At 41.3% G+C, this 26,552-nt stretch overlaps 1 protein-coding gene across 4 annotated transcripts in view; it reads right to left on the reverse strand.

Moving 5' to 3' along the window:
- CDC123 (cell division cycle 123) overlaps positions 1-26,552 on the reverse strand; it is a 72,335-nt gene that overhangs the window by 12,153 nt on the left and 33,630 nt on the right. For all 4 annotated transcript variants that reach the window (XM_028158902.2, XM_028158903.2, XM_028158904.2 and 1 more), the window contains 4 exons: positions 9,678-9,726; positions 7,351-7,426; positions 5,885-6,007; positions 2,939-2,967 (listed from right to left, as the gene is read on the reverse strand). In XM_028158902.2, coding sequence (XP_028014703.2) covers positions 2,939-2,967; positions 5,885-6,007; positions 7,351-7,426; positions 9,678-9,726 — 277 coding nt within the window. The remainder of the gene's footprint in view (positions 1-2,938; positions 2,968-5,884; positions 6,008-7,350; positions 7,427-9,677; positions 9,727-26,552) is intronic.

Below are 26,552 nucleotides of genomic sequence, written 5' to 3' on the forward strand. Positions count from 1 at the left end.
GAGCCTCTCCCACCTCTGCAGCAGCGCTAAGGATGTCTGACTGCCGGCCTGAGATCCCAACCCACCAAACTTGCAAGCCCACTCAACCGGTTTCCATTGGCTTTTCCATATGAATCACTTGTCTTGGCTCATGTTTCAGACTTTCCTAAAATCTCTCAAACAAGTGGCATCTGGCCTCAACGTGCACCACACCTCTTGCTAAGTGGCCCCTGGTCTGGCATAGTGGCAGCTGGCCTTGGTTCACAGATGAGCCTCTCCTGGGCATCTCCAAGCCCAGCACAGGTAGCAGGCAGCTGCCGATCACTTTGTAGCTCAAGTCAGGTGGCCCGGGGCAGAACAAAGGGGCCTTGGCTGACCTTTGCCCACACCTCCTGGGAGGCCCCAGCACACCTGGTGGATAGCTTGAGACCCAAATCGAAACACTACCCAACCATCTCCACAGTGACACACTCAGGGGGCAGACTCAGCGGGCACCACAGCCCTAATGAAATAAGACTGACTGTGTGAAGTGCCACTGCACAGCTAATTCTCCATGGTTGTTTGTGGTCACAGCCAGTCCTTACAATGGATCAGCCAGGGGGTAAATCCCTCCCACTGATATGCCAACAGCAATCAAGGCTCAACTACAACAGAAGGGTGTACACAGCCACATTGGAGAGGGGGAGGGACACAACTGGAATGCCCAGCTTGGGTGATCAGGGAGGCTGTGCCACTGGACCCTACAGGATACATACTACATTAGACCACTCTACCAAGCCCAGGAGCTGTAGCAGTTCTGCCTAGTACATAGAAACAAACACAGGGAGGCTGCAAAATGAGGAGACAAAGAAACATCCTACCTAATAAAATGGTAATATGCAAATTACCATCACTCCGCTACGCCCACGATTGGACCGTTGGGAGGCTGGGGGCAGGACTCGGGGTGGCCGACTGGACCGTTCCTCCTGTCGGCCCCAACAGCCAGCACTGCGGGAGGACCCATGGGGCTGGCGGAAGGCGCCGGTGGTGGAACTCGGGGTGGCTGATTGCATGGCTGCCGGCACCAGTTTTCCGCCAGCACCAGTTTTCCTCTGGCCACCTGCTGATCGGAGCGCCTCCTGCCAGCGCGATCGGCTACCCTGAGTTCCTCCAGCACCAGTTTTCCTCTGGCCACCTGCCAATCGGAGTGCCTCCCGCCAGCGCTATTGGCCACCCAGAGTTCCTTCACTGGCGGCGCTGGTGGGAGGCGCTCCGATCGGCGGGCGGCCAGAGGAAAACTGGTGCTGGAGGAACTCAGGGTGGCCGATCGCGCTGGCGGCCAGAGGAAACGGCGCTGGAGGAACTCGGAGTGGCCGATCGCGCTGGCGGCCAGAGGAAACGGCGCTGGAGGAACTCAGGGCGGCCGATCGCGCTGGCAGGAGGCGCTCCAATCAGCGGTTGGCCAGAGGAAAACTGGTGCCAGCAGCCAGGTGAAGGAAGGTCTTTTGCACGAAACTTCGTGCAACGGGCTTCTAGTGTCCCAAATAAAAGAAAAGGACAAAACTCCAGAGAAAAAAAACTAAACAAAATGGGGACAAGCAATCTACTAGATGCAGAGTTCAAAACACTAGTTCTAATGATGCTCAAGGAACTTAGTGAGGACCTCAACAGCATAAAAAAGAACCAGTCAGAAATGAAGAATACACCAACTGAAATAAAGAATAATTTACAGGGAATCAACAGGAGAGTAGGTAAAGCCAAGAATCGAAACAGTGATTTGGAATATAAGGGAGCAAAAAACACCCAATCAAAACAGCAAAAAGAAAAAAGTATCCAAAAAAATGAAGGTAGTGTAAGGACCCTCTGGACAACATTCACATCATGGGGTGCCAGAAGGAGAAGACAGGAAGAAATAGAAAACCTATTTGAAAAAAACCATGTGAAGGAAATAGGCATACAAGTTCAGGAAGAACAAAGAGTCCCAAACAAGATGAACCCAAAGACGCCCACACCAAGATGCATCATCATTAAGATGCCAAAAGTTAAAGACAAACAGAGAATCTTAAAAGCAGCAAGAGAAAAGCAGTTGGTTACTTACAAAGGAGCCCCCATAAAACTGTCACCTGACTTCTCAAAACAAACTTTGCAGGCTAAAAGGGATTGGCAAAAAATATTCAAAATGATGAAAAGCATGAATCTACAACCAACATTACTCTACCTAGCAAAGCTATCATTTAGAATTGAAGGACATATAAAGAGCTTCCCAGACAAGTAAAAGCTGAAAGAGTTCATTACCACTAAACCAGTATTGCATGAAATGTTACAGTCTTCTTTAAGAAGCAGAAAAAAAAGATAAAAAATATAAACAATACATTGGCAATAAATACATATCTATCAACAAATGAATCTATAAAAATGAAATAAATGAAGTAGAACAGAAACAGACTCATAGATACAGGAAACATTTTGATTTTTGTCAGATGGGAAGATAATTGGAGGGATGGGTGAAAAAGTAAAAAGATTAAAAAGTGCAAATTGGTAGTAACAGAATAGTCATGGGGATGTAAAATACAGCATAATATTCTAATAACCAGGTTATGGTGTCAGATGGTTACTAGATGTGTCAGATGGTTACTAGATTCATCAGGATGATCACTTAGTAGTAAGTTATGTAATGTCTAATCACTGGGGTGTACACCTGAAACTAAAATAATATTGTATGTCAACTGTAATTGAAAAATAAAAAATAATTTAAATTCTTGAAAATTCCCTAAATTTGTTGTAAATAATTAATTATTGATAGACTGTCTTCTAATGTTAAGTATATTTTAAGGGGAGATTCTTGACCATGGTGACTTTCAAACACCTTAGTTTGAGAAAATATTTTTTGAGCAGTAGGCCCTTTACATTCATAATGGCTATGTAGTCCACTTATAAGATCAGTCCTTGTTTTAAAGTAACATACATAGTGTTTACTTACCCTACTGTCTCTATATATATCGAATACAACTGTAAAAAAAACAAAACTCAAAGTTAATAACAAGCTACTTGTTTTATGATTTAAGCCAGCGGTCACCAACCTTTCAGACCTCACGGACCACCAGTTGGCAACCGCTGCTCCAAAGGTTTCCTTAAACCAGTGGTCGCCAATCTTTTGGACCTCATGAATCATCAGTGGTCCGTGGACCATCGGTTGGCGACCACTGATCTAAGCCTCCTTTTGAAAATTAAAATGCATTTTATTATTAGTCCAACAGTAGAATATAATTAACCTGGAGGACTTCATACTTCTAAATCTCAAAACTTTAAACATAAACTGCAATGTTTTATTTATATAATTTTGTTAAAATAAATTATATTTAAAAATTCTTTAATATTTTTATTTATTTCAGAGAGGAAGGGAGAGGGAGAAAGAGATAGAAACATCAATGATGACAGAGAATCACTGATTGGCTGCCTCCTGCATGCCCCCTACTGGGGATTGAGCCCACAACCTGGGCATGGAATAGAATCTAGGACCCTTTAGTCCACAGGCCAATGCTCTATCCACTGAGCCAAACTGGCCAGGGTTTATAATCCATTATATTTAAAAACTCAAACCAAACACCAACATCATCTCAACCAGTTCACCATAATAAATAGGTTTTATGTTCCAATAAAAGAAGCACCAATCAATGGGATGGGGAATGAAATGAGTAAACTTTGTAGTACGGAAGTATAAAATCTAGCTATGCTTAATTTTCTTTTTAAATCAAATCTGCCATAGAACCAGGCTTGGCAAGTATAAAAAGGGTAAATCATAGTAGATATAATTTTAAGATATATAAAAACTTTCTCACATATACAATATAATTTCAATTCTTAAAGCCAACTCACAAAAGTTTACTATAACTGATGCTATCTGATCATTTAAAGAAATAATCTAAGAAGGCAGATCAGTCATCTAGCTAATTTAGTCCTAATAACAGAAGTATTACATCATCTGTAGATAGACCCTTTGAAATATATAATAAAATATCTAAAATGGCAGGCGAAAAAACTCTTAGTATTAAAAAGGGACTCTGATCAGCCCTAGCCAGTTTGGCTCAGTGGATAGAGCATCGGCCAGCAGATTGAACAGTCCCAGGTTCAATTCTGGTCAAGGGCACATAACTCGGTTGCAAGTTCCATCCCCAGCCCTGGTCTGGGTGCATGCAAGAGGCAACCAATCAATGTGTCTCTCTCACATTGATCTCTCTCTGTGTCTCTCATCCTCCCTTCCACTCTCTCTAAAAATCAATGAATACAAAATGGCACATAGGAAAAAGAAAAATCAATGGAAAAATATCCTCCAGTGAGGACTAATCGAAAAAAAAAAAAGAAAAAAAAAAAAAAAGGGACTCTGATCAAATAAGGTAAAATTAACATGCAACTATCAGCAATACCAAATAATAATATAGCAAAACACTTAAAATAGTGTTTCAAATCCTATCCTATCTAATAAAGAGGGAATATGTTAATTGACCATCACACCCTCACAAAGATGGTGGCACCCAAAGCCAATAAGAAGGGAATATGCTAATTGACTGCCACACCCTCAAAGATGGCAGTGCCCACAGCCACAAGATGGCGGTGCCCAGTCCCGTCAACCCCACCAAGATGGCAGGCGTGTGGCACAGCCGGGCCCGCCCCCAGGCGGGTCTGGCTGCTCTGCACGCCTGCCTCCGGAGTCCTCCAGGCCCCTCAGCCCCCCAGCCGCCCAGGGCCTGCCCGAGGCACAGGTAACCAGGGCCGGGCGAGGTTTGCACTCCCAGCAGTGGCGGCAGCAGAGGTGTGATGGGGGTGTCACCTTCCCCTGATCGCTGGGTCGCCTCCCACCCCTGAGGGCTCCCGCACTGTGAGAGGGGGCAGGCCGAGCTGAGGGACCCCCCCCTCCAGTGCATAAATTTTCATGCACCGGGCCTCTAGTCTATAATAATAAAAGCCTAAGCGACCATCGCAACGGAACGGACGACCAAACAGGCTGCGTGGGGCAACCAGGCCGGCAGGGGATTAGTAAGGGGCGACCAAACGACAGAGCAGCGGGCTGCGTGGGGCGACCCAGCTGGCAGGGGTGTTAGTGAGGGGCAACCAAACAACTGAGCAGCAGGCTGCATGGGGCGACCAGGCTGACAGGGGGGTTAGTGAAGGGTGACCAAATGACTGAACAGCAGGCTGTGTGGGACGACCAGGCCAGCAGGGGGGGCAGTTGGGGGCAACCAAGCCGGCAGGGGATGGGGGGCAGTTGGGGGCAATCAGGACGGCAGGCAGAGGCATTTAGGGGTGATCAGGCAGGCAGGCAGGTGAGTGGTTAGAAGCCAGTGGTCCAGGATTGTGAGAGGGATGTCCGACTGCCGGTTTAAATCGGGGCTAAACCGGCAGTCGGACATCGCCCGAGGGGTCCCGGATTGGAGAGGGTGCAGGCTGGGTTGAGGGGACCCTCCCCCCCTCCCCCGTGCACAAATTTCATGCACCAGACCTCTAGTCTATATAATAAAAGCCTAAGTGACCCTTACGACTGAACTAGCAGAATGACCGGTTGCTATGATGCGCACTGAACACCAGGGGGCACACACTCAATGCAGGAGCCGCCCCTGGTGGTCAGTGTGCTCCCACAGGGGGAGTTCTGCTCAGCCAGAAGCCAGGCTCACAGCTGGCGAGCACAGCAGTGGTGGCGGGAGCCTCTCCCACCTCTGCAGCAGCACTAAGGAGCAGCGAGCAGGCGGGCGGTAAGGAGCGAGGGGTCCCGGACTGTGAGAAGGTGCAGGTCAGGCTGAGGGACTCCCACCCCCAGTTCACGATTTTTGTGCACCAGGACTCTAGTTCTAAAATAAGTACCACTGTGAAATAAGGTTCATTAACATTATGTATTTCATTTCATTTCACTGAGTCATTAAAAAATACTTACAGTCTTCATCTAAGAATTTATACTGTATATGTTTCTTGAAGAAGCCTTGTATGCATCTGCAAATATCCTCCTTTTGTTTAGAAATATGATCATAGTATTGTGTATAATCCCTTTGAGAAATAGCTGGCAAGAAAATATTTTATATTCCGTTAATACATAATATTCAGAAAACACCAAAATATGATTCAAACTCTTCTTGACAGAACCATTAAAGTAGATCAGAAGACCAATTAAAAAAATACTAATTGAATAATATAAGTATCAGTTGTAAAGGTTTATATGGATAGGTGAATCCCATAGTTCCATACTGCCATGCATTCTTACTTTAGAAATAGTAGTTATTTTTATTTTATATAATGGAAAGAATTCAAAGCCATAAATATGCCTATTATGTAAAAAAATAAAAGAACCAATTTTTACCCTGCACACATAGTCAATTGCTTTTCTTTGATTTTTCCAATGAACTCTATAAATTGCTATTCTTTTGCACTTTCTTTGGGAAAATGTAAAATATTCCTCACTCTATGTCTTTAATATTTATACTGTACTTCATAGAAGCAGTCTATTTTTCTTGTTCATACATGCTATCCTGCCTTCACAAGTCTGATGTTTCAAGGCATGGAAAAGTAAACATTCCTTTCTTCAGAGTGCTTTGCTGATATTATTCTAAATAAACTAAAGAGACTATTGGAAGAACTCCCTCAATTTGCTCTATGCATAGGAAAAAGTTCTGTGTACTAAAAGAAGGGCTTCCGCCCAATTTCTTAATCACATGCTAATATGCTCCCTTCTTAGCTGTACTTAAAGTGCAGCTTTTTCAGGAATACCTAATAATATGATAAATTCCAACACACCAAGTTTCTTTTAAGTAAGCTTATAAATTCCAACATAATATTCAATAAATAAGTAATATTGATTTGATTTTGTTCAAATTACACTTTTCTTGTTTGAAGATAAATTTTAGTTCATGAAAAACGTGCAGACAAAAAAAAAAAAAAGAGAGCAAATTATCTTCCATATTTAATTTGATCATAGCAAACAAAATAACAACCTGAAAGAAAATGGGTGGCTTTTAAAATAACACACTTACTTGTCCACATATTTTCTCTTGCTAGAATAATAAAGTGTTCCAATAATAGAAAATAACTTGACTTTTTATGATGCTTGAAATAAGTGGTGTATAGCTAGTAATACTTAGAATAGTCCCAAAGAGAAAGCAGGTAGCATTAGACATATCCTAAATTGGGAAGAATAAGGACCCTCACTTTCAACCCAGAATCCAGACATGGTGAACTGACAATACTATGTTCTGTGGAAACTGAATATGGCCTCAGCATTTCAAAGTCAGTTCGGCTGGTTAGAGGAAGAGTCTGAGATAAAAAGTGATTGTCCTAATTCTAGAAATTTCCTTCCATCAAAAGCTTGTCTTTTTTAAACAATTACTTTCAAGGGTAAAAAAAACTTACCAATAAGCTTGTTTTCCTTGACAAAACATCGGAACTCAGCTCCAGGAATTAATTCACACCATTTTCGAAGAACAAGCTGTAGAAAAAAAGGAAAAATGTAACATAAATATATAACAAGGGATGTTTACTAGTCTAACAGACAATTTTATGCCCAGACTATGTCTTAACACTTGCCGTTATTAATTTTTTTTTAAAGGAGGCATCAGAAAACATTAATGTGAGATACAGGGAACAGAGTTGTGATCTATTAGTCTAATAAACAGGAAATTGTGTTAAACTCTTTATGACAAAATACATCTTTGTCATTTATTGTTTGAGAGGTCCGATATAATAAACCCCCAAGGATGATGAAGTCAAGTCTTATCACTGCTGTGCCATAAGTTGCCCTGTAATTCCTATGTTCTTCTCTCCTTTAAGAATATAATCAATACAATAATTTCAAATTATCTACCTTAAACACCATTCCGTAACACATACTCTGCTAAAATTATTATTATGGCTTATTACAAAGAATCAGTACAACCCTTCCATGATGTTGGCATTATTTTAAATTAAACCAATTCTATCAGTGACCAAGTCATAAATGGGTCTTCTTACTGTAATTATTACTTAGTATACTATTTATACATTATTGAATTGCTGCAATTTTATAAATAGAACAGTTGACAAATGTATGCTTCTGAGTCTGTTTTAAAATGTTCTTTGGAGAACATTAACTCTAATAAATGGTTAGTGTCTCCAGCCTCCGTTATCCTGTCATACTGTTCTTTTCCCTCTAAAACCTGTGAGACAGAACTGGAATTACTCTCCGTGCCATTCCAAATCCCCCAGTGGGCTCAGGATTCTCCCTCCCCACATCCTGTGCTTCCCACAGTTTACTGTGCACGATATTCTATAGCAAGCACATATCATGTTGTAATATGATAATTTCATATAAGTATCTCATCCCTACTGAACAGTAAGTTCCTTAAGGGCAAGGAATTAATTCATTTCTGTGTTCCAGCACAAGTATGTAATACACGGCAGGTGCTTAGGAAATGTTTGTCAAATAAAAGAGTAAAAATGTAAAATAAGTAGCCACTAAAATCATGATAAAAAGAATATTTAATGATCTAGGAAAGTGCCCACACTATGCTATAAGTGTGATGGGAAAACAGTACACAATGGCTTTATGAAGTGTGTATGCATACACACACACACACACACACACCCCCTCAAATGCTAATACTGAGGACATATCTAGGTAATAGTTTCATATTTCCTTGTAGTTTTATATTTTTAATAACTTGCTTTTCTTAAAAAAACTATATGGTTAAAATATGACTTGGAAATTTTAAATACACTGGTTTCTTTTTTGTTTTTTTACTCCTCACCTGAGGATATTTTTCTGTTGATTTTTGGAAGGGAGAAAAAGAGAGAGAGAGAAAAAAAATATTGACGTGAGAGAGACACATGGATTGGGTCAGGGCCAGGAACTGAACCCGAGACCCTTCAGTCCACAGGCCAATGCTCTATCCACCGAGCCAAATCGGCTAGGGCTAAAATGCACTGATTTAAATTTTCATCATTGTATATTCTAGGTTAAGCTTTGAATGTGTCAAGTTATTTTAAAAGAACCTAATTATTAAATAAAGAACCCCAAACTAAAATATTACTCTGTACTCATCTATTAAAAGCTTATGCTGGCATATATTTTTTATAGCCCTGGTAACTTTTTAAGCAAAAAAGAAATAAGCAATTGTTGCATACTAATATTATATTTTTAGAAAATTTGCATAAGCGTTATTGAAACAATGTTTTGAACAGGTACTACATACATTTGTGGTTGACTAAAAAAATACAAAAAGGTGAATCTACACCATCGAACCCCTTTGTCCTCCTCAGAGGCAAGCAGTGTTGTCAATTTCTCATGTATCTCTCAGAAGTATTCTAGGAATATGTGAGTATATAGTGTATGCATATATCTTTTTAGATACATGCAGACAAGAGCACATAATACATAGGATTCTGCTTGCAACTTTTTTCATTTTAATTACTCTAAGAATATTATGTTTTTAGGCTTTTCAAACTAGGTTTTTGCAACCTCAGGAGTCCTGGGACTAATTCCCTGTACATACTGAGATACAATATTTTCCTACATATATACTCTATAGAAAGAGAATATATATTTTTACATGTATATTTAATAAATTTTAAAATTCAATGACCCTAGGTTCCTAAAGAAATTAATCCAAAAGTTTTCATTCATTTCACTTAAGAATAGCAGTTCTCAATACTTCTTCATGTAGGTTTATCAACTTCATTCAGATTTTAAAAAAGTTTCTTACCTCATATTCCATACAAGGATCTGGGGAATCATCAGTACAATGGATAAATCTTTGAGGGGGAAAAAATGTAATTGAATCTCTTTTAATAGTGTCAGTTTATGCACACACATAACTTATATTAATGTGAGATTAGGTTTTACTAAAAGTATCCAGAACCAGAAGAATAATTTGAATTCAATGAACCTGTATTAAGCACTACTTGATGTCAAGTGTTAGTCTCACCCCCTGAAATATTGTTTCATTAGTCCTCAAAACCACTAGATGAGCTACTATAATCTGCATTTTTCTGTCAAAAACAAAAATAAAACCCAGTAAAGACCATACTGGCAACCAAGCCAGGACTATAACCTAAATCGTGTCAACTGCAGGGTTCCAAATGAAGGCAGGATGGCACTGCTGGTTTGCATTTCTCACTGTGTTCTTTAGGAATGATGCAGAAGTCTCTATGGACATCAACTCTGCCATCTAAAGTCACAGAGTTAATCTAAACTTTCTCCCAAATGCCACTTAAAAAATAGTTGATAGAACTAGTTATTCCTCCATTAAGTATATTGCTTCATCCTCTAATCCTTGGTTTAAGGAACAATTTTTCATATTGTTTATTAAATGTTTACCTATGCCAAAGCCTCACTAGGCACTGGGAATGCTAAAAAGATTAACAGTCTCTTGACCTGGAGGTTAGTCTGGTAAGGAAAGACTAGCAAGTGAATGAAGGATTTAAAAACACTGAAAACATAAATTAAAATACTCTGATAGCACAAAGAAAGAAGAGATTGGCTCTTGTGATGGGGGAGGGAAAGAGATAGTCAAGTAGACTTCATTCAACAGGAAGAGAAGGGCCTGCATTTAAGGCAAAGGGAAGTGGTGTTTAGTCAGGGAGGGAAGTGAGAACAGTCACACAGTATCATAGAACTACTGAAGGTCAGTACTGATGGAGTGTAGAAGGCAAGGGGAGAACTGCCAAAAGATGAGGTTGGAGAGAAATTTTGGACAAGGAATGATGAGTCTTATCTGTCTACTGAGGAAGGTTGTACTTTCTTATACAGAAACTAGAGGCCCGGTTCACGAAAATTCATGCACTCAGGGGGGTCCCTCAGCACGGCCTGTGCCCTCTCGCAGTCCGGGATCCCTCTTGCAGTCCAGGAGCCCTCGCTCCTTACCACTCGGCTCGCTGCTCCTTAGTGCTGCCTCAGAGGTGGGAGAGGCTCCTGTCACCACTGCTCTGCTCGTCTGGCTTCTGGCTGAGCGGCGCTCCCCCTGTGGGAGCGCACTGACCACCAAGGGGCAGCTCCTACATTGAGCATCTGCCCCCTGGTGGTCAGTGTGTGTCATAGTGACCAGTCGTTCTGCCGTTTGGTCAATTGGCATATTACTCTTTTATTATATAGGATGGGGAGCTAGCAGAAGTTTCTAAACATGTGACAAAGATCACTCCATTTAAGCTCTAAGAATATCACTATGGCAATGGTACTGGGTAGCCTGGGGAAGGGATGGCAAACCAGAAGGCAGAAAGACCAGGTGGAAGCTTGTTTAAATAGTCCTGGGGAGAGTTTAATTAAGGCAGAGGGGGTGGAAATAGAGAGAAGCACTACATAAAGGTATTTCAAAGGCAGCATCAATATTACTTCTTGACTAACTGAAGTGAGGGATGAGGGAAAAGAGGCCTGGATGACTCTGGGTATCTGGCTCTGATGACTAGCTGGATGGTTATGAGAATGCCATTCAAGGAAAAGCAGAAGTAAGGTGAGGAAAATATGGAGGATAATTATGCTTGCGTGTGTAGAGTTAGAAACATCCTGGGAGAAACACACAGAGATGTCTAGTAAGCAACTGGAAAGCAAAAGAAGGAGGAGCTGAAGATAATTATCTGGGAGTAATCATCACATGGGTACAAGAGCTCAAGTCCAGAAAGCAGCAGTGATCACTTCAGGCAGATGAGAGAATCCTCGGGAAAACCAACAATTCAAGAGTAAGTAAAACTTGTGGTCAAGAGACATTTTTTTATAAAAACAATACACAAATAACACAAAAATACCTTTAAAGATGTCTTAAGTAATTCACAAGTAAAAGTGAGTTTAAAAAGCTTTTAAATTTCTCTGAATGTATGATTAGGCTAGAATTCTCTGTGATCATTTATGATTTAACACTACAAACAATAGCAATTCTAATTTATTTGGTTGGCCAAAATCCCCAGGAATAGGAACTTTTATTCTAATAATGAGGCACTGACTGGTATAATCTGAATCGCAAAGACAGGCACACAGAAGGTGCTTTGTTAAAGAGGGTTCTCTCTGTGCTAGTGAACAGACACCATATGAAGCATCTTACTTCTGCTGCCTCATTTAATCCTTGCTAATCCCATGAGAAAGTGCTATTATTATTATCCACATTTATAACATGACGATACCAGGGTGAAATATCAAATAAAAGTACTAAACCACATGCTGCACTGCTTCCCTCAAGGATAAAGGTCCTAGAGCTGCTATTATAAAGCTCTCAGAATTTCAATTTTTTTAAAAAAGGGAGATTCCAAAATGGCAGCAGAATAAGTGGAAACTACACTGAAACTCTCCCAGGACCAACTAGAAATACAACTAAATTACAGAAAACCACCCTGAAAAATCAACTGAAGACTAGCTGGAGAGAACCCTAATAACCACGCATGGAAAGTGGAGAGCACATAGAGACTGACAGGAAGCGTGCAGGCGCAAAAGGGCTGGCTGGGATCCCACAGACAGAAGCTGAAGTTCCAGAGGGATATCTCAGCTGTGGGGGGTTCCCACTGAGAACTCTGGGGTCTAAATCCCAAGTTGGGCTCCCTGGCCCAGATCATTGAACTGAGAAAGGTGCCCACATAACATCTGGCTGTGAAAGGCAGCAGGGGTGCTGTCTGCCAGGGAGAGGTGGCTGGAAATGCAGGCACTCTCTTAAAGGGCCAATGCACAAAATTAAGTGTGCAGCTACCCACCATGGGCTCTGGCAGAGGGAGGGCAGATTGGATTAGAGTTGTGTGAAGAGAGTCCAGGAGAGTTGTGTGATTAGAGTTGGGGTTGGAGGTCGGAGGAAGCCACCTTGGTTTCGTGTGCTGAGTCATTCCTCACACTACGGAGGACATCTTTCGCCTGTGGACCTTTGTTACCCAGGTGGTTTTTTACTTCCCCCACACTGTAGGAAGAACTCTCATGCCACCCTGTGGTCCATAGCCTGAAGCTAATCAGACTGAGTGTCAACTGGACTGCAGACAGAAGGGGATCTCTGGAGAATTTGAGTCTTTGCCTGATCTCCTTCTGGGCCCAGGGCTAGCAAAAGCAGACCCTGGTACACATCTTAATTCTTTCCTAAGGCACCCAGCCCCAGCAGAGGGAGCCACAAGCTGTGGATTGCTGATAGCTCCAAGCAAAGTACTCAGAGCCAGTCAGAAACAGCATCTGACATTGTCCTGCACTGAAGATTGGATATCATAGCAGATCTACCTAATACATAGACACAAATCCAAACAGGCAGTCAAAAAGACAAGCCCAAAGTGAAAAAATAGGAGAATTCTCCAGAGGAAGAGCTAAACAAAAAGGAGATAAGAAATTTATCAGATATGGAGTTCAGAATAATGATGGCAAAGATGCTCAAAAGCATGAGTAAAGGCATAGTAACTATGAAAAAAGAACAGTGGGAAATAAAGAATGACAGAGCACTAATAAAGATCACTGGAATGAATACACATAAGATTAGGAAAAGCCGAGGATCAAATCAGTGAATTAGGAGACATAGTAGAAAAAAATCACCCAATCAGAGAACCAAAAAGAAAAAAAAACAATTAAAAAACTGAAGGACAGCTTAAGGGCAATGTGGGACTATATGAAATGTAACAATATTCACAAAATAGGAATACCAGGAGGGGAAGAAAGTGAGCAAGAGATAGAGAACAAGGTTGAAGAAATAATGGCAGAAAAATTCCCTAACCAGCTGAAGGAAAAAGTCACACAAGTTCAGGAGGCACAGAGAGTCCCATGCAAGAGGAACCCAAACAGGTCCACGCACAGATACATCATAATTAAAATGTCAAAACTTAAAGACAAAGAGAGAATCTTAAAGGCAACAAGAGAAAAGCAATTTGTTACCTACAAAAAAGCTCCCATAAGGCTGTCAACTGATTTCTCATCAGAATCTCTAAAGGCCAGAAGGGAATGGCATGAAGTATTCAAGGTAATGAAAAACAAGAATCTGAAACCAAGATTACTACACCAGCAAGGCTATCATTCAAAATAGATGGTGAAATAAAGAGCTTCCTGGACAAAGCCAGAGCTACAAGAAATGCTAAGGGAGCTGCTGAAATAAAAATAATAAAAAAATAGAAATATAGGCATACAGGATTAAAATGGTAATAAATAAATACATAGCAATAATAACCTTAAATGTAAATGGATTAAATGCTCCAATCAAAAGACATAGGATAGCTGAATGGATACAAAAATATGAACTAAATATATGCTGTCAACAAGAGACCCACTTCAGAATAAAAGACTCACATACGATGAGAGTGAAGGGATGGAAAAAAATTTTTTTTAAAATTTAAAAATACAAAAAAGTATAAAGTACATATGTGTTGCTTTTCTAAAAAGCCAATTCAAGTTCACTTTAAAAGTTAATATTTTAGCTTCCAACTAACCAATAGTCATGATCATGATAAAACTGATTGCCTTTCTTTTCTTAATTTAAATGTATCTAAAATAAGTAAGAGAGATGAAAGGAGACAAATGACAAAGGAACTCAAATAAACAAAATAACATCACATTATCTCAATGGTTAATGTAGTAACAGAACTACTACCACTTTCATTTCTGAAATGTGATTTTAATCATGTGGGAGCCATATTTTTGTAAATTTGATAATAAAGGACATTATTAAAACAGTATTCTATAAAGAACAAGGTAGATTAAGGTTTTCTATCTACCTATTTTAAAAACACTATAGGAAAACCAAAAGGAACATAGATCTTCATTACCTAATATTTTTAAAATTTTATTTGAAGCATTTATTTGAACCAAAATGAGGACAATATCGGGAAGCAAGATCTCAAATGTTCCATTATCTAATTTTTTCATGTTTCTATATTCCTACAAATTATGATTTCAACCCTTAGTTAACCCTCTTACTGCTACTTTAAAAGATACACATTTCAATACATAGTTGCTTTCTATTATCATACTAGTAGCCCATTTGCAGGAAGAATCCTGCAAGCAGCTGCTGCGGCCGTGTGCGCTGCCACTGCTGCCGCCGTTGCGGCCGCTGCACCTGCATCCCGCACACCGCTGCCGCCTGCCCCGCTCCGCCCTGCCTGGGCTTTCCCTCTGGCAGCCACCTTGCTTTCCGCTTTTCCTCCCTCTTCCTTCTAAGTTGTCTTCAGTCTTCACTCCTCCCTCCCTCAGCGTATGCAAATTAACCGCCATCTTTGTTGGGTAATTTCCATACTCGCCCTGATTGGCTGGTGGGCGTGGCTTGGGCGTAGCGAAGGTGCGGTCAATTTGCATATTACTATTTTATTAGGTAGGATAACAGAAAGTGCTGATTGGTTTAGCATTTAATGTTATTTTTAAAACTTGACTAGTTTCAAGGTAGCAGTGAGAACATAGGTGGCATTGTGAGGTTACTGGACAAGGCTTTTTCTTACTAAGATGATTAACCAGATGGCCAAGTTATCATTTCTAAAAGGAAAGCAAAGTGGAGAGCCATATAGTTAAAACTGAATGTAAAGGTCAACAATAATATTTTCAAGAGCTCAGTCAAAATATGGAAGGAACGTTGTATGTTGATATTTATATCCCATTTACATTCTGAAGAAGGTAAGTTGAAAAAGCAAAATTGAGCGAGATAATTAAGAGTACTAACAACAGCCCTAACCGGTTTGGCTCAGTGGATAGAGCGTCGGCCTGCAGACTGAAGGGTCCTAGGTTCGATTCGGTCAAGGGCATGTACCTTGGTTGCGGGCACATCCCCAGTAGGGCGTGTGCAGGAGGCAGCTGATCGATGTTTCTCTCTCTCATCGATGTTTCTAACTCTATCTCTCTCCTTTCCTCTCTGTAAAAATCAATAAAATATATTGTGAAAAAAAAAAGAGTACTAACAACACTTGAAGTTTTATAATCCTTATATAAATTTAATAGTCCTAATATTTCAGGTTTAAAAAAAATCTTTAAATCAAGGCTACTTATTACATTGAGAATACTAGCAGAAACAATACTAGCAGAAAATATGAGTATCCTAATAAAAAACAAAGAAATCTCTTCAGTCATATTGTATTTTAAAACATTTGCATTATTTATTCCCTCACTAATTGACCCAGAACACAGATGAACCAAAAACTTGCCTTTGAAATGGAAGGGAAAAAAAATGTATTGAGAACCAGAAGGATAGGTAGATAAGCCTTTTGGGGTAGTTATCATCCTATCTAATAATAGATAAATATGCAAATTGACCATACCTCCGACACACCCACAAGCCACGCCCACAAGCCATGCCCACCATCCAATCAGAGCGAGTATGCAAATTAACCCAAACCAAGATGGCTACAGCCACAGAGAGCAAGGTTTCCTAGGTAACAGAGGAAGCCAAGCTTTCTGCCAGCCGTTGCAGGCCTAAGCCTCCACTCAAGCTACAAAGTTTCAATTACAGGAGGTAAACAAATTCAAACAAATGGCAGCAGAATGGAGCTTGAGAGAGCAGGCCAGGGTTGCCGCCAGCAACAGGGGAAGCAAAGCTTTCCACACACCCTGGCCGGGCCCACCCGCTTAAGGCAACAAAGTTTCAATTATAACCCCAACACAAATGGCTGCCAGCCTCGGAGGGAGCCCCAGGCTTGGCTCTGTTCCAGGCTACAAAGTTTCAATTGTAGAAGGAAAATAAATTCCAGATGCCAGGGCCTCCGCTTGGGTTGCCAGGGGGCGTGGCTGGCCTGCAAACCACCACAGGCCCCTCGCTCAGGCCGCCCCACGCCCCAAGGGAACCCCACCCTGATCAGGGACACCCTTCAGGGCAAACCAGCTGGCCCCCACCCCTGTACCAGGCCTCTATCCTATCTAATAAAAGAGTACTATGCAGATTGATCATCACTGCAACACACAATATAGCTGCCCCCATGTGGTCAAAGATCCTGCCCCCTATGTGGACACAAGATGGCCACCACAAGATGGCCAGCAGGAGAGGGCAGTTGGGAGGCACCTGGCCTGCAAGGGAGAGCAGTTGAGAAGGACCAGGCCTGCAAGGGAGGGCAGTTGGAGGTGATCAACCCTGCAGGAGAGGGCAGTTAGGAGTGACCAGGCCGGCAGAGGAGGGAAGTTGGGGGCAAACAGGCTGGCAGAAGAGTGGTTAGGGGGTGATCAGGCTGGCAGGCAGAAGTGGTTAGGGGCAATCAGGAAGGCAGGCAGGCAAGCAGTTGGGAGCCAGCAGTCCTGGATTGTGAGAGGGATGTCCGACTGCCCGTTTAGGGATCGGGCCTAAACGGGCAGTCGGACATCCCTGAGGGGTCCCAGATTGGAGAGGGTACAGGCTGGGCTGAGGGACCCCCCCTCCGTGCACGAATTTTGTGCACCGGGCCTCTAGTAATTGATAAGAAACATTGGTTTTAATACCTTCAGAGGGATAGGAGCCTAAGCCTTAAGCCAAAATGAAGTTAGGAATTAGAAAACAGACCCCTAAGCACCTTCTATAAAAGATGTACAAGGAAAAATTTCATCCATTGGCATAGACAAGGAAATAACACTGAAAGTGCTTGGGCTTTTTTTTTTTTTTTTAAGTTGAAATCTTAGGCTTTGTTGCACTGTGAACCTCGAGTACAAAATTTAAACCACCTGCATGGTTGGAGACCTCCCAAACTAAGAAATTAACATAAAAATCAGTACTGGGTTGTTTTACCATTGAGGCTCCTGGAAGATGCAAATACAAAGTACTCTCGAAAGACTTATAACCCAGGCCTCCAGAGGCCCACATAGAAAAAATAAGCCCCACTAACTTGGCGCTCACAATAAAAACAACAAAACACATGAGGAGACCATATATATGCTTAGGGATCAGACAGCAGGCAAGAGGAATAGAGTTGTTTGAGCTTGAAATTATAAAAGTCTAAAAGATAAAGAAAATGTCTGAATTGACCAAACTCAAAAACGACTTAAAACCCTCAGAATTTACTAGGAAAGCAGAGACAAACAAAAGTTCTATAAGTGAAATATATGGTTACTAAAATTTAAAACTCAGTTACCTGTACAATTCAGCAATGCATTTAAATTTCTGTTAATTTTATATTTTAGCCAGCATTTCTAGATGTTTGTAACTAACAGTTACCAAGTTAACTTAGCCTACCATTTAGCTAAAACCAGAAATTATATAAGCATTTAAAAAAAATAAATCCACTTCTAAAATTTTCTCCTGGATTAGTTAAGTACTTTATACTAATGTGAAAGATGTCTTTGAAATTTTCAACAAGGTAGCAACAGAAGGTAGTAATAAATCAAAATTAATGATTTACATCTAGTTTGAAAGGAAGCTCCTACGATGAATTATTAATTCTTGGAAGAATAATTAGTTTCTCTAGGTAGCTGTTAAAACTCCAAAATATACACAAAATTTTTTAAATAATGAATGCTGTGTAATCCATGTAAATTACAAACTAAAAAAATTCTTAGATCCAATAATAGTAAAGACTTTATTTGGGGGGAAAAATCAAAACCACAGGTATACTGTGATGAAAGCTACAATGAAATTATGCTAATATATCTTTAATCTATTTTGAAATTAGCCAGGGATTTTGAAGAGCAATGTTCTAGACCCAAATTTTTAAAAAAGAAAGAAAAGAAAAATAAATCATAGCCCAAATCTATAAGAGCTGTACTTAGCTAGCATTGATAACTAACAGGAGTGTCATCTTTTTTTGCCTTTCTTTTTTCTTTTTAATCTGTACTCGAGGATATGTTAGAGAGAGGAGGAGAGAGAGACAGAAAGAACCATCGATGTAAGAGAGAAACATTTATCAGTTGCCTCCCATATGCGCCTGGACCAGGGATCAAACCTGCAACCTAGGTATGTGCCTTTTGGTGTTTGGTATGACATGCCAACCAACGGAGCCACCCAGCCAGGGCTTGTCTTTCTTTTACTTCTAACCAAGCTATTTCCAAAAATCATTCTTTCTACTTAAGGTTGTGTTTCCTGACAGCCAAATGATCTTACTATAAATAGGCATATTCAATATGCCCTAAACATATCCTAAGATTGACATATTTTATTTCTGTGAACTTCATAACTGTGAACAACAGTTTTTATCATGCTGTCCCAAATATTTCACCCATTGAAAGAGAACAAACATAATGTGTTCAATGATAAGGATGCAAATGTGTGGAACTGGGGGAGCATCAGAAAAATATGGAAGAAGTATATAAAAGACTAGAGGCCCAATGCACGAATTTCGTGCAAGAGTAGGCCTTCCTTCCCCCTGGCTGCTGGCACCGGCTTCCCTCTGGCACCCGGGACCTGGGCTTCCCTCGCAGCCCCAGCTTCTTCAGGAAGGTCATCTAATCTAATTAGCATATTACACCTTTATTATTATAGATAAGGTGGATGTGTCCTATGCTTTATTACCAGTAAAGAAGGGAAAGAATAAGAAAGGATACACTGCCAAAACCGGTTTGGCTCAGTGGATAGAGCGTCGGCCTGCGGACTGAAAGGTCCCAGGTTCGATTCCGGTCAAGGGCATGTACAATGGTTGCGGGCACATCCCCGGTAGGGGGTGTGCAGGAGGCAGCTAGTCGATGTTTCTCTCTCATCGATGTTTCTAGCTCTCTATCCCTCTCCCTTCCTCTCTGTAAAAAATCAATAAAATATATTTAAAAAAAAGAATAAGAAAGGATACACTGTGATGAGTTGTACTACAATTAAGAAATATATCATGCAAGAAAAAGCTAGATGGAAATGGAAATAAGAGAGGACTTTAGTGGAAAATGTTTAAGTTGAAGATGAATCCCATTTGTTGGGGTAAGACGTAACATCAGAACACTTATTTACAATATTAACTACTCAAATGGTGTGAGTTCTAGCTCTACCGTGAGCCAATGTGGTAGGAGTCGGGGGAGGAAAGTCACAGTATTAGTATATGCTGTGATCAATGCTGTGAATTTACTCTAGAAAACTTAGGAATTGCCTGAATCCATTGACTGAGCTCACAATTTAATCATTTTTATAAGTAATGAGAAAACATCCTCCTTAAAGCTTTATTTATAAAGTGGCAGAAAACAAAATCATGAATAATAAAGTAATACCCTAGATGTTCACTAGGGCACAGTCCTCACTGATAAAACTTTTCTAAAACATTGGAAGGCTACAGCATTATACCCCACAGTAAATAACTCCTACGTATAAGAAAAATATTTTAGGAGAACCAAGATGGCAGCATAGGTAAACGCCTGTACTCGCTGCCTCCCACAACCATGTCAAAATTACAACTAAAATACAGAATTATCATCCAGAACCACTGGAAAGCTGGCTGAATGGAAGTACTACAATCTATACTAATAAAAGGGTAATATGCTAGTTAGACCAGGAGACCTTTCGGACGACCTTCCGGACTTCCTTCCGGACAAAGCCGTGGCTGGGAGGGCCGAGGTAAACCGCCAAGGCTGGGAGGGCCCATTGCAGAGCCCCAGCCGGGTGGGCAGGGCCTCCCTCTGCACAGCATTGATCACAGAGCCCTGGCAGAGTGGGCAGGCAGGCGGGGGGAGGGGGAACAGTTGGGGGCAATCAGGCCGGCGGGGGGGAAAGTTGGGGGTGAGCAGGCTGGCAGGGTGTGGGCAGTTGGGGGCAATCAGGCCAGCAAGGGGGGGCAGTTGGGGGCGAGCAGGCCAGCAGGCAGAGTGGTTAGGGGCTGATCAGGCAGGCAGGCAATCAGTCAGGCAAGGCAGGTGAGCGGTTAGGAGCTAGTGGTCCTGGATTATGAGAGGGATGTTGTGGGATCAGACCTAAACAGGCAGTCAAACATCCCCCGAGGGGTCCCAGATTGGAGAGGGTGCAGGCTGGGCTGAGGGACAACCCACCCCACCCCCGTGCATGAATTTCGTGCACTGGGCCACTATTTAGAGGAGTAAAGAAGAAAACACATTGAGATTGGTAGGAGGTGTGGAGGCGTGAAACGGGCTGGTCCGGCACCCAGGTGTGCCACTTTTTTAATCAGGAGGGAGATCGCCTCTGCAGAGGCCGCCCGGAGGAGCGAGGGGGTCTCAGCCCCACACCAGACGCCCAGCCTAGGGGTCCAGAACTGGGGAAAGAAATAGCTACGGGCAGTAAGAACTACAGACTGTAAAAACCAGTGCAGATTGGGGCTGAGTGATACATAGGCTGCTGGAGACCCAGCTGCTCCTCTTAAAAGGCAGGCACCATGAACTCAATTTACAAGCTCCCACTTCCTCTGAGCTCCAGTGCCGGGCAAGGCTCTGGGGAACCCAGACACATACAGGGAGAAATTGGACTGTCTGGCATCGGGGCAGGAACTCAGGGGCGGTTTTCTTCCAGACAGAGATGCTGGCAGCAGTCAGTTCCCCTGCTGGGACCTCCCTGGTGCAGGGATGACTGGCAGCCATTTGTTTGCTCTGCCCTGGTGATTCCCTGAGACACGCCCCCCACCACCCAATTTACAACCCCACCCAAGCTGTGCGCAGCAGCTTTTGCATATGAATGGTCTGTCCTTTCTCAGGCTAAAAACCTGTCAAACAAGCTGCAGCTGGGTCAGGGAGCCCCAAACCTCTCAATAAAAGGCCCAAGACCCGGCACCAGCACCAGCCTGCCTTGCTCCACAGCTGGGCCTCATCTGGGCACTTCCAAACCTGATACAAAGAGGAGGAATCTGCAGATCTCTCTGTAGCTCCTGCTGGATGGCCCCAGTCAGTGGCTGACTTTGCACCTCCCTGGACACCTAAGAGCCAGTGTACCCAGTGGTCAGTGTGAGACCATACCAGATTACAAGTCTTCGCATCCATAAGCGACACACTCAAAGGGCACACTCAGGAAGCACCAAAGCCCCACTGAAGCAAGTCCTGCACAGCAGCTCTCCCACTATAGTCACAGCTGGTCCCCACAGCCAATTGGCTTGGAGGTCAAATCCTCCCAGTGACACAAACAGCAATCAAGGCTCAACTACAACAAAACTGTGCACACAGCCCACAAAGAGGTGCACCAAGAGTGTCCACCTCAGGTGATTGGGGAGGCTGAGCCACTGGGCCCTATAGGACACCTACTACACAAGGCCACTCTATCAACTCAAGGAGACTTAACAGCTACCCAATACATAGAAGCAAACATAGGGAAACAGCCAAAATGCAGAGACAAAGAAACATGTCACAAATGAAAGAAATGAAAGGAAGCAAACTACTGGATATACAGTTCAAAACCACAGTTATAAGGTTACTCAAGAATCTTCTAGAAACCTCCAAGGAACTTAGTGAGACTTTCAAGGATCTTAGTGAGAATATAAAAAAAAAAAAAAAAATGGAAAAGGACCAGTCAGAAATTAAGCATACACTGACTGAAATAAAGAATAATATACAGTGATTCAATAGTAGACTAGAGGACCCCCAAGAATCAAATCAATGATTTGAAATACAAGGAAGCAAAAAACATCCAACCTGAAGAGCAAAAAAAAAAGAATCCAAAAATATGAAGATAGTGTAAGGAGCCTCTGGCACAACTTCAAGCGTACCAATATCTGAATTATGGGGGTGCCAGAAGGAGAGAGCAAGATATTAAAAACCTATTTGAAGAAATAATGACAGGAAACTTCCCCTATCTGGTGAAAGAAATAGACTTACAAGTCCAGGAAGCACAGAGAACCCCAAGCAAGAGGAATCCAAAGAGGACCACACCAAGACACATCATAAGTAAAATGCCAAGGGCAAAAGAGAATCTTAAAAGCAGCAAGAGAAAAGCAGTTAGTTACCTATAAGGGAGTGCCCATACGACTGTCAGCTGATTTCTCAACAGAAACTATGCATGCCAGACAGGAGTGGCAAGAAATATTCAAAGTGATGAATAGCAAGAACCTACAACCAAGATTACTCTACCCAGCAAAGTTATCATTCAGAATTGAAGGTCAGATAAAGAGCTTCACAGATAAGAAAAAGCTAAAGGAGTTCATCAACGCCAAACCAGTATTATATGAAATGCTGAAGGGTATTCTTTAAGAATAGGAATAAGAAAAAAGTAACGATAAAAAATATGAATCACAAAGTGACAACAAATACATATCTATCAACAATTAAATCTAAAAATCAAGTGAATAAAAAATCTGATGAACAGAATAAACTGGTGAATGGAATAGAATCAGGGCACAGAAATGGAACAGACAGACAATTCTCAGAGGGAAGGGGGGTGGGAGGGTGCGGGAAGAGATTAGACAAAGATCTTATATGCATGTATGCATTACGTATGGACACAGACAATAGGGTGGTGAGGGCCTGGGGTGGGGTGGAAACCAGGTGGAGGGGAGCTATGGGGGAAAAAAGAGGGACATCTGTAATAATCTCAACAATAAAGATTAATAATTAAAAATATATATATTTTAAATCTTGGGCAGAAAAATAAATACAGAGCAAAGGGGAAATTAAACATCAAAATTCTGTTGGTACAGTTCTATTGCTCACCAGGAACCAAAGTAAGAGTTCGGGCAAACAGATTCTATTTCTTCAGATTTCACTGGTGGCAGAAAAGGAAAGATAGAAGTAAAATGACAATGAATTAAGGGTGATTAGGTGTGTTCATACTAATTTTCATAGAATTTTTCTTCAAAAACAACCTAAAGCAGAAAACTGACATTTAAATAAGTGGGCCTTAAAAATCATGAGGTAAAGGTTCTGCTAGGTCCCACTTATGCACCAAATTTTACTCCTGAAACTGTTTGCTGCTGAATTTTAGGGTTAATAACCAATTTTGTGATATTCTTGAGAAAAAATGTACAAAAATTATGTTGAAATAGCTAAGTATAAATTACTAAGACAAGTGAAATGTCCTGACCTCTAGTTAAATCTCCTTAGTCACAAGCCCCTCAGAGAAAAAAAAATTAATGGATTAATTTTTCACTTAGCCCAAGTGAGTATCAGATATCTTTTTCTAGATTGGCTGACTGAAGTGATATTTAATCAATAAAATAATTAATGAAAGAAGCCTTATGACTCAGCAAGTCTAATCACATAGAATGTTTATATCTGGGCAAATAATACACTCAGCAAGTACAATGCAGGCAGATTATTTTAAATGTGTCCTATTTTAACTTCCACTTTTTAAAGCTTCTTGGGTACGATAACCATTTGAGGAACAGGAAAAATAGGTGTACTTAATATTCTATATCAAATTACAATGGTGGTAGACAAAACTAAAGGTCTACCCTTTAACTATTCCCACCTTCATCCTTGCCAACAGAATTGTGACTGTTCCTATCAGGAAGCACTTGAGGTCTGATATCCTCTCTGGGACCCTAGGGGTACACGTGTTGACTAATCTTTAATAGTCCTCATGGCGAGGGCCTGAACAGCAGCATCAGGATCAACTGGGAAAGGTTGGAAATTACACTCTTGGGCACCACTCTCATCCTACTAAACCAGGAACTCTGGGGGTGGGGACCAGCAATCTGTGTTTTATCAAACTCCCCAGATGATTCTGATGCCTGCTAAAGTTTGAGAGCCCCTGGTCTAAACCAACCACAGCATTTCTGTTCCCTCTGCCAGCTACTGGATTAGGCTGGGTAACTGCAAAGAATGAGCCTGACAGGAAGTCTCCTGGGAAGCTTCCAGAATGCTTTACTTGCTCACATACAAAGGAGAGGAAATATGCCGTATTTTTTTATTCAGGTACTGTCATGTCTTTATGTGATACCTGGAACTGTAGCAGCAATCCTGTAACCATTAGGTGAGAAAGCCAAATACCAAGCCAACAGCCAAGGATTACAGCAGGAAAAGACTGAAGGAGTCTGGGTCCCTGGTAACCATGACAAGCTGCAGATTAACCTAGAAAAATGCAATCAGCCCTAACCGGTTTGCCTCAGTGGATAGAGCATCGGCCTGCAGACTGAAGGGTCCCAGGTTCGATTCCGGTCAGGGGCATGTACCTGGGTTGCGGGCACATCCCCAGTAGGAGGTGTGCAGGAGGCAGCTGATCGATGTTTCCCTCTCATCGCTAATTCTAACTCTCTATCCCTCTCCCTTCCTCTCTGTAAAAAAATCAATAAAATATATATTTTTTTTAAAAAGAAAAATGCAATCAGCAGACTTCTTGTTAAATAATATCTTCTTAAAAACCCTGTATGTGTAAATTATTTTTAATTGGCCTCTGTTAACTTATAATCCTGATGATAATATGTTTGTGGGTTTTTTTCAAGGCAAGTCCCAAAATAGTATAAACAACATAATGTCACTTTCATAATATCACACAATTATATACATACCTATATAACTATATATTATAATATTTTATTCTATTCTGTTGTATTTTAATTTGAAGCATTTTGAAAAGGAGAAATCATAACTTTATTAAGTGAAAGTACAGAGAACATTTAGAATGATGTTGTTGAAATTATATTCTGGTTTTGTTTCTACTAACTAGCTTGTGGGAATAAGTTACTGATAGATTTAGGCTTCAATTTTCTAACTGATCAAAGAAATGATTATGTCACTAACATTGTCCTATCCAATTTAAAAAATTATACTCTTAATTTAATCTTTAAGGGGTCCTAAAAGAACTCTGTGACAAAAGTTCATATTTCATTAAAGATCCTATCAATAAGGCTTTTTATGTTATAACTAGAGGCCTGGTGCATGAATTCATGCATGGGTGGGGTCCAGCCGGCCCAGTCCTGACCAATTGGGCTGGGCTGACTGGGGGGAGGGGCTGTGGGTTGTTGGCCAGCTGGCTCCGCCCCCGATCAGGGTGGGGGGACCAATCGGAGGTGGGGGCGACCAGGGGGAGGGGCCACGGGCAGTTGGCCATCTGGCCCTGTCCCCTGGTCGAACTCCCGGTTGAAATCCCAGTCAAGGGGACAATTTGCATATTAGCCTTTTATTATATAGGATTAGACTTACTAATTGTTCTGCAATGGACTACCGACAAACATTTCCAGAAAAGGATGACATAATAGTGCTACCGGGCTGAAAGCTGAGTGCTTGGCGTTAGATCCTGCCAACTCCCAATTATTTATATGAAGAGAAGGATGGTATTCTTTGGGTAAACATTCTTAATTCAAGGCTTCAAATTCACCTGATGACTTAACTTCTTTCCCATGCAAAAGTCAAAAGGTACAAAATGCAAAACTGACTCATATTTCCACTGGAATCATAGTTAAATTCATGTAAGACAAAAGGGAGAGATGGGCTAAGAAGAGGCAGATCATTAACTAGAAAAATGATTTAGAAAACAAACAGTCACAGAGAATTAAAAGTGATTTACAATTATTTTTGGAAAAAGACTTCCTCATACTCTCACTACAACTAATATTAAAGGTACACAAAAATCCAGACCTGATGAATTAATAGATATAGAGTATTCTTAATGTAAAATATTTCAAGACCTCTTTACTTAAAGCATTAGATGTCAAAAGGCTTTATATCAGAAAAAAGATAGTCACGACTTCCTCTAATCAGAGGGTATCTCCTAGAATAAAAATGTTACTGCATTATTACTAAAACGAGGGCTACCATACACCTAATACCAATATTATTACTTAACTTCATTTTCTTTAATGAATACTAAATCCATATGCTCAAGCTGCAAACTCAGATGCAAAAGAATTGATGCACAACTGACATGTAGTAAATTTATTTTTTTCCTTCCAGGCTCCTCTTAGAAAAAGAATTTGAAGCT

Source organism: Eptesicus fuscus, chromosome 5, assembly GCF_027574615.1.
Source record: "Eptesicus fuscus isolate TK198812 chromosome 5, DD_ASM_mEF_20220401, whole genome shotgun sequence".
Lineage (NCBI taxonomy): Eukaryota > Metazoa > Chordata > Mammalia > Chiroptera > Vespertilionidae > Eptesicus > Eptesicus fuscus.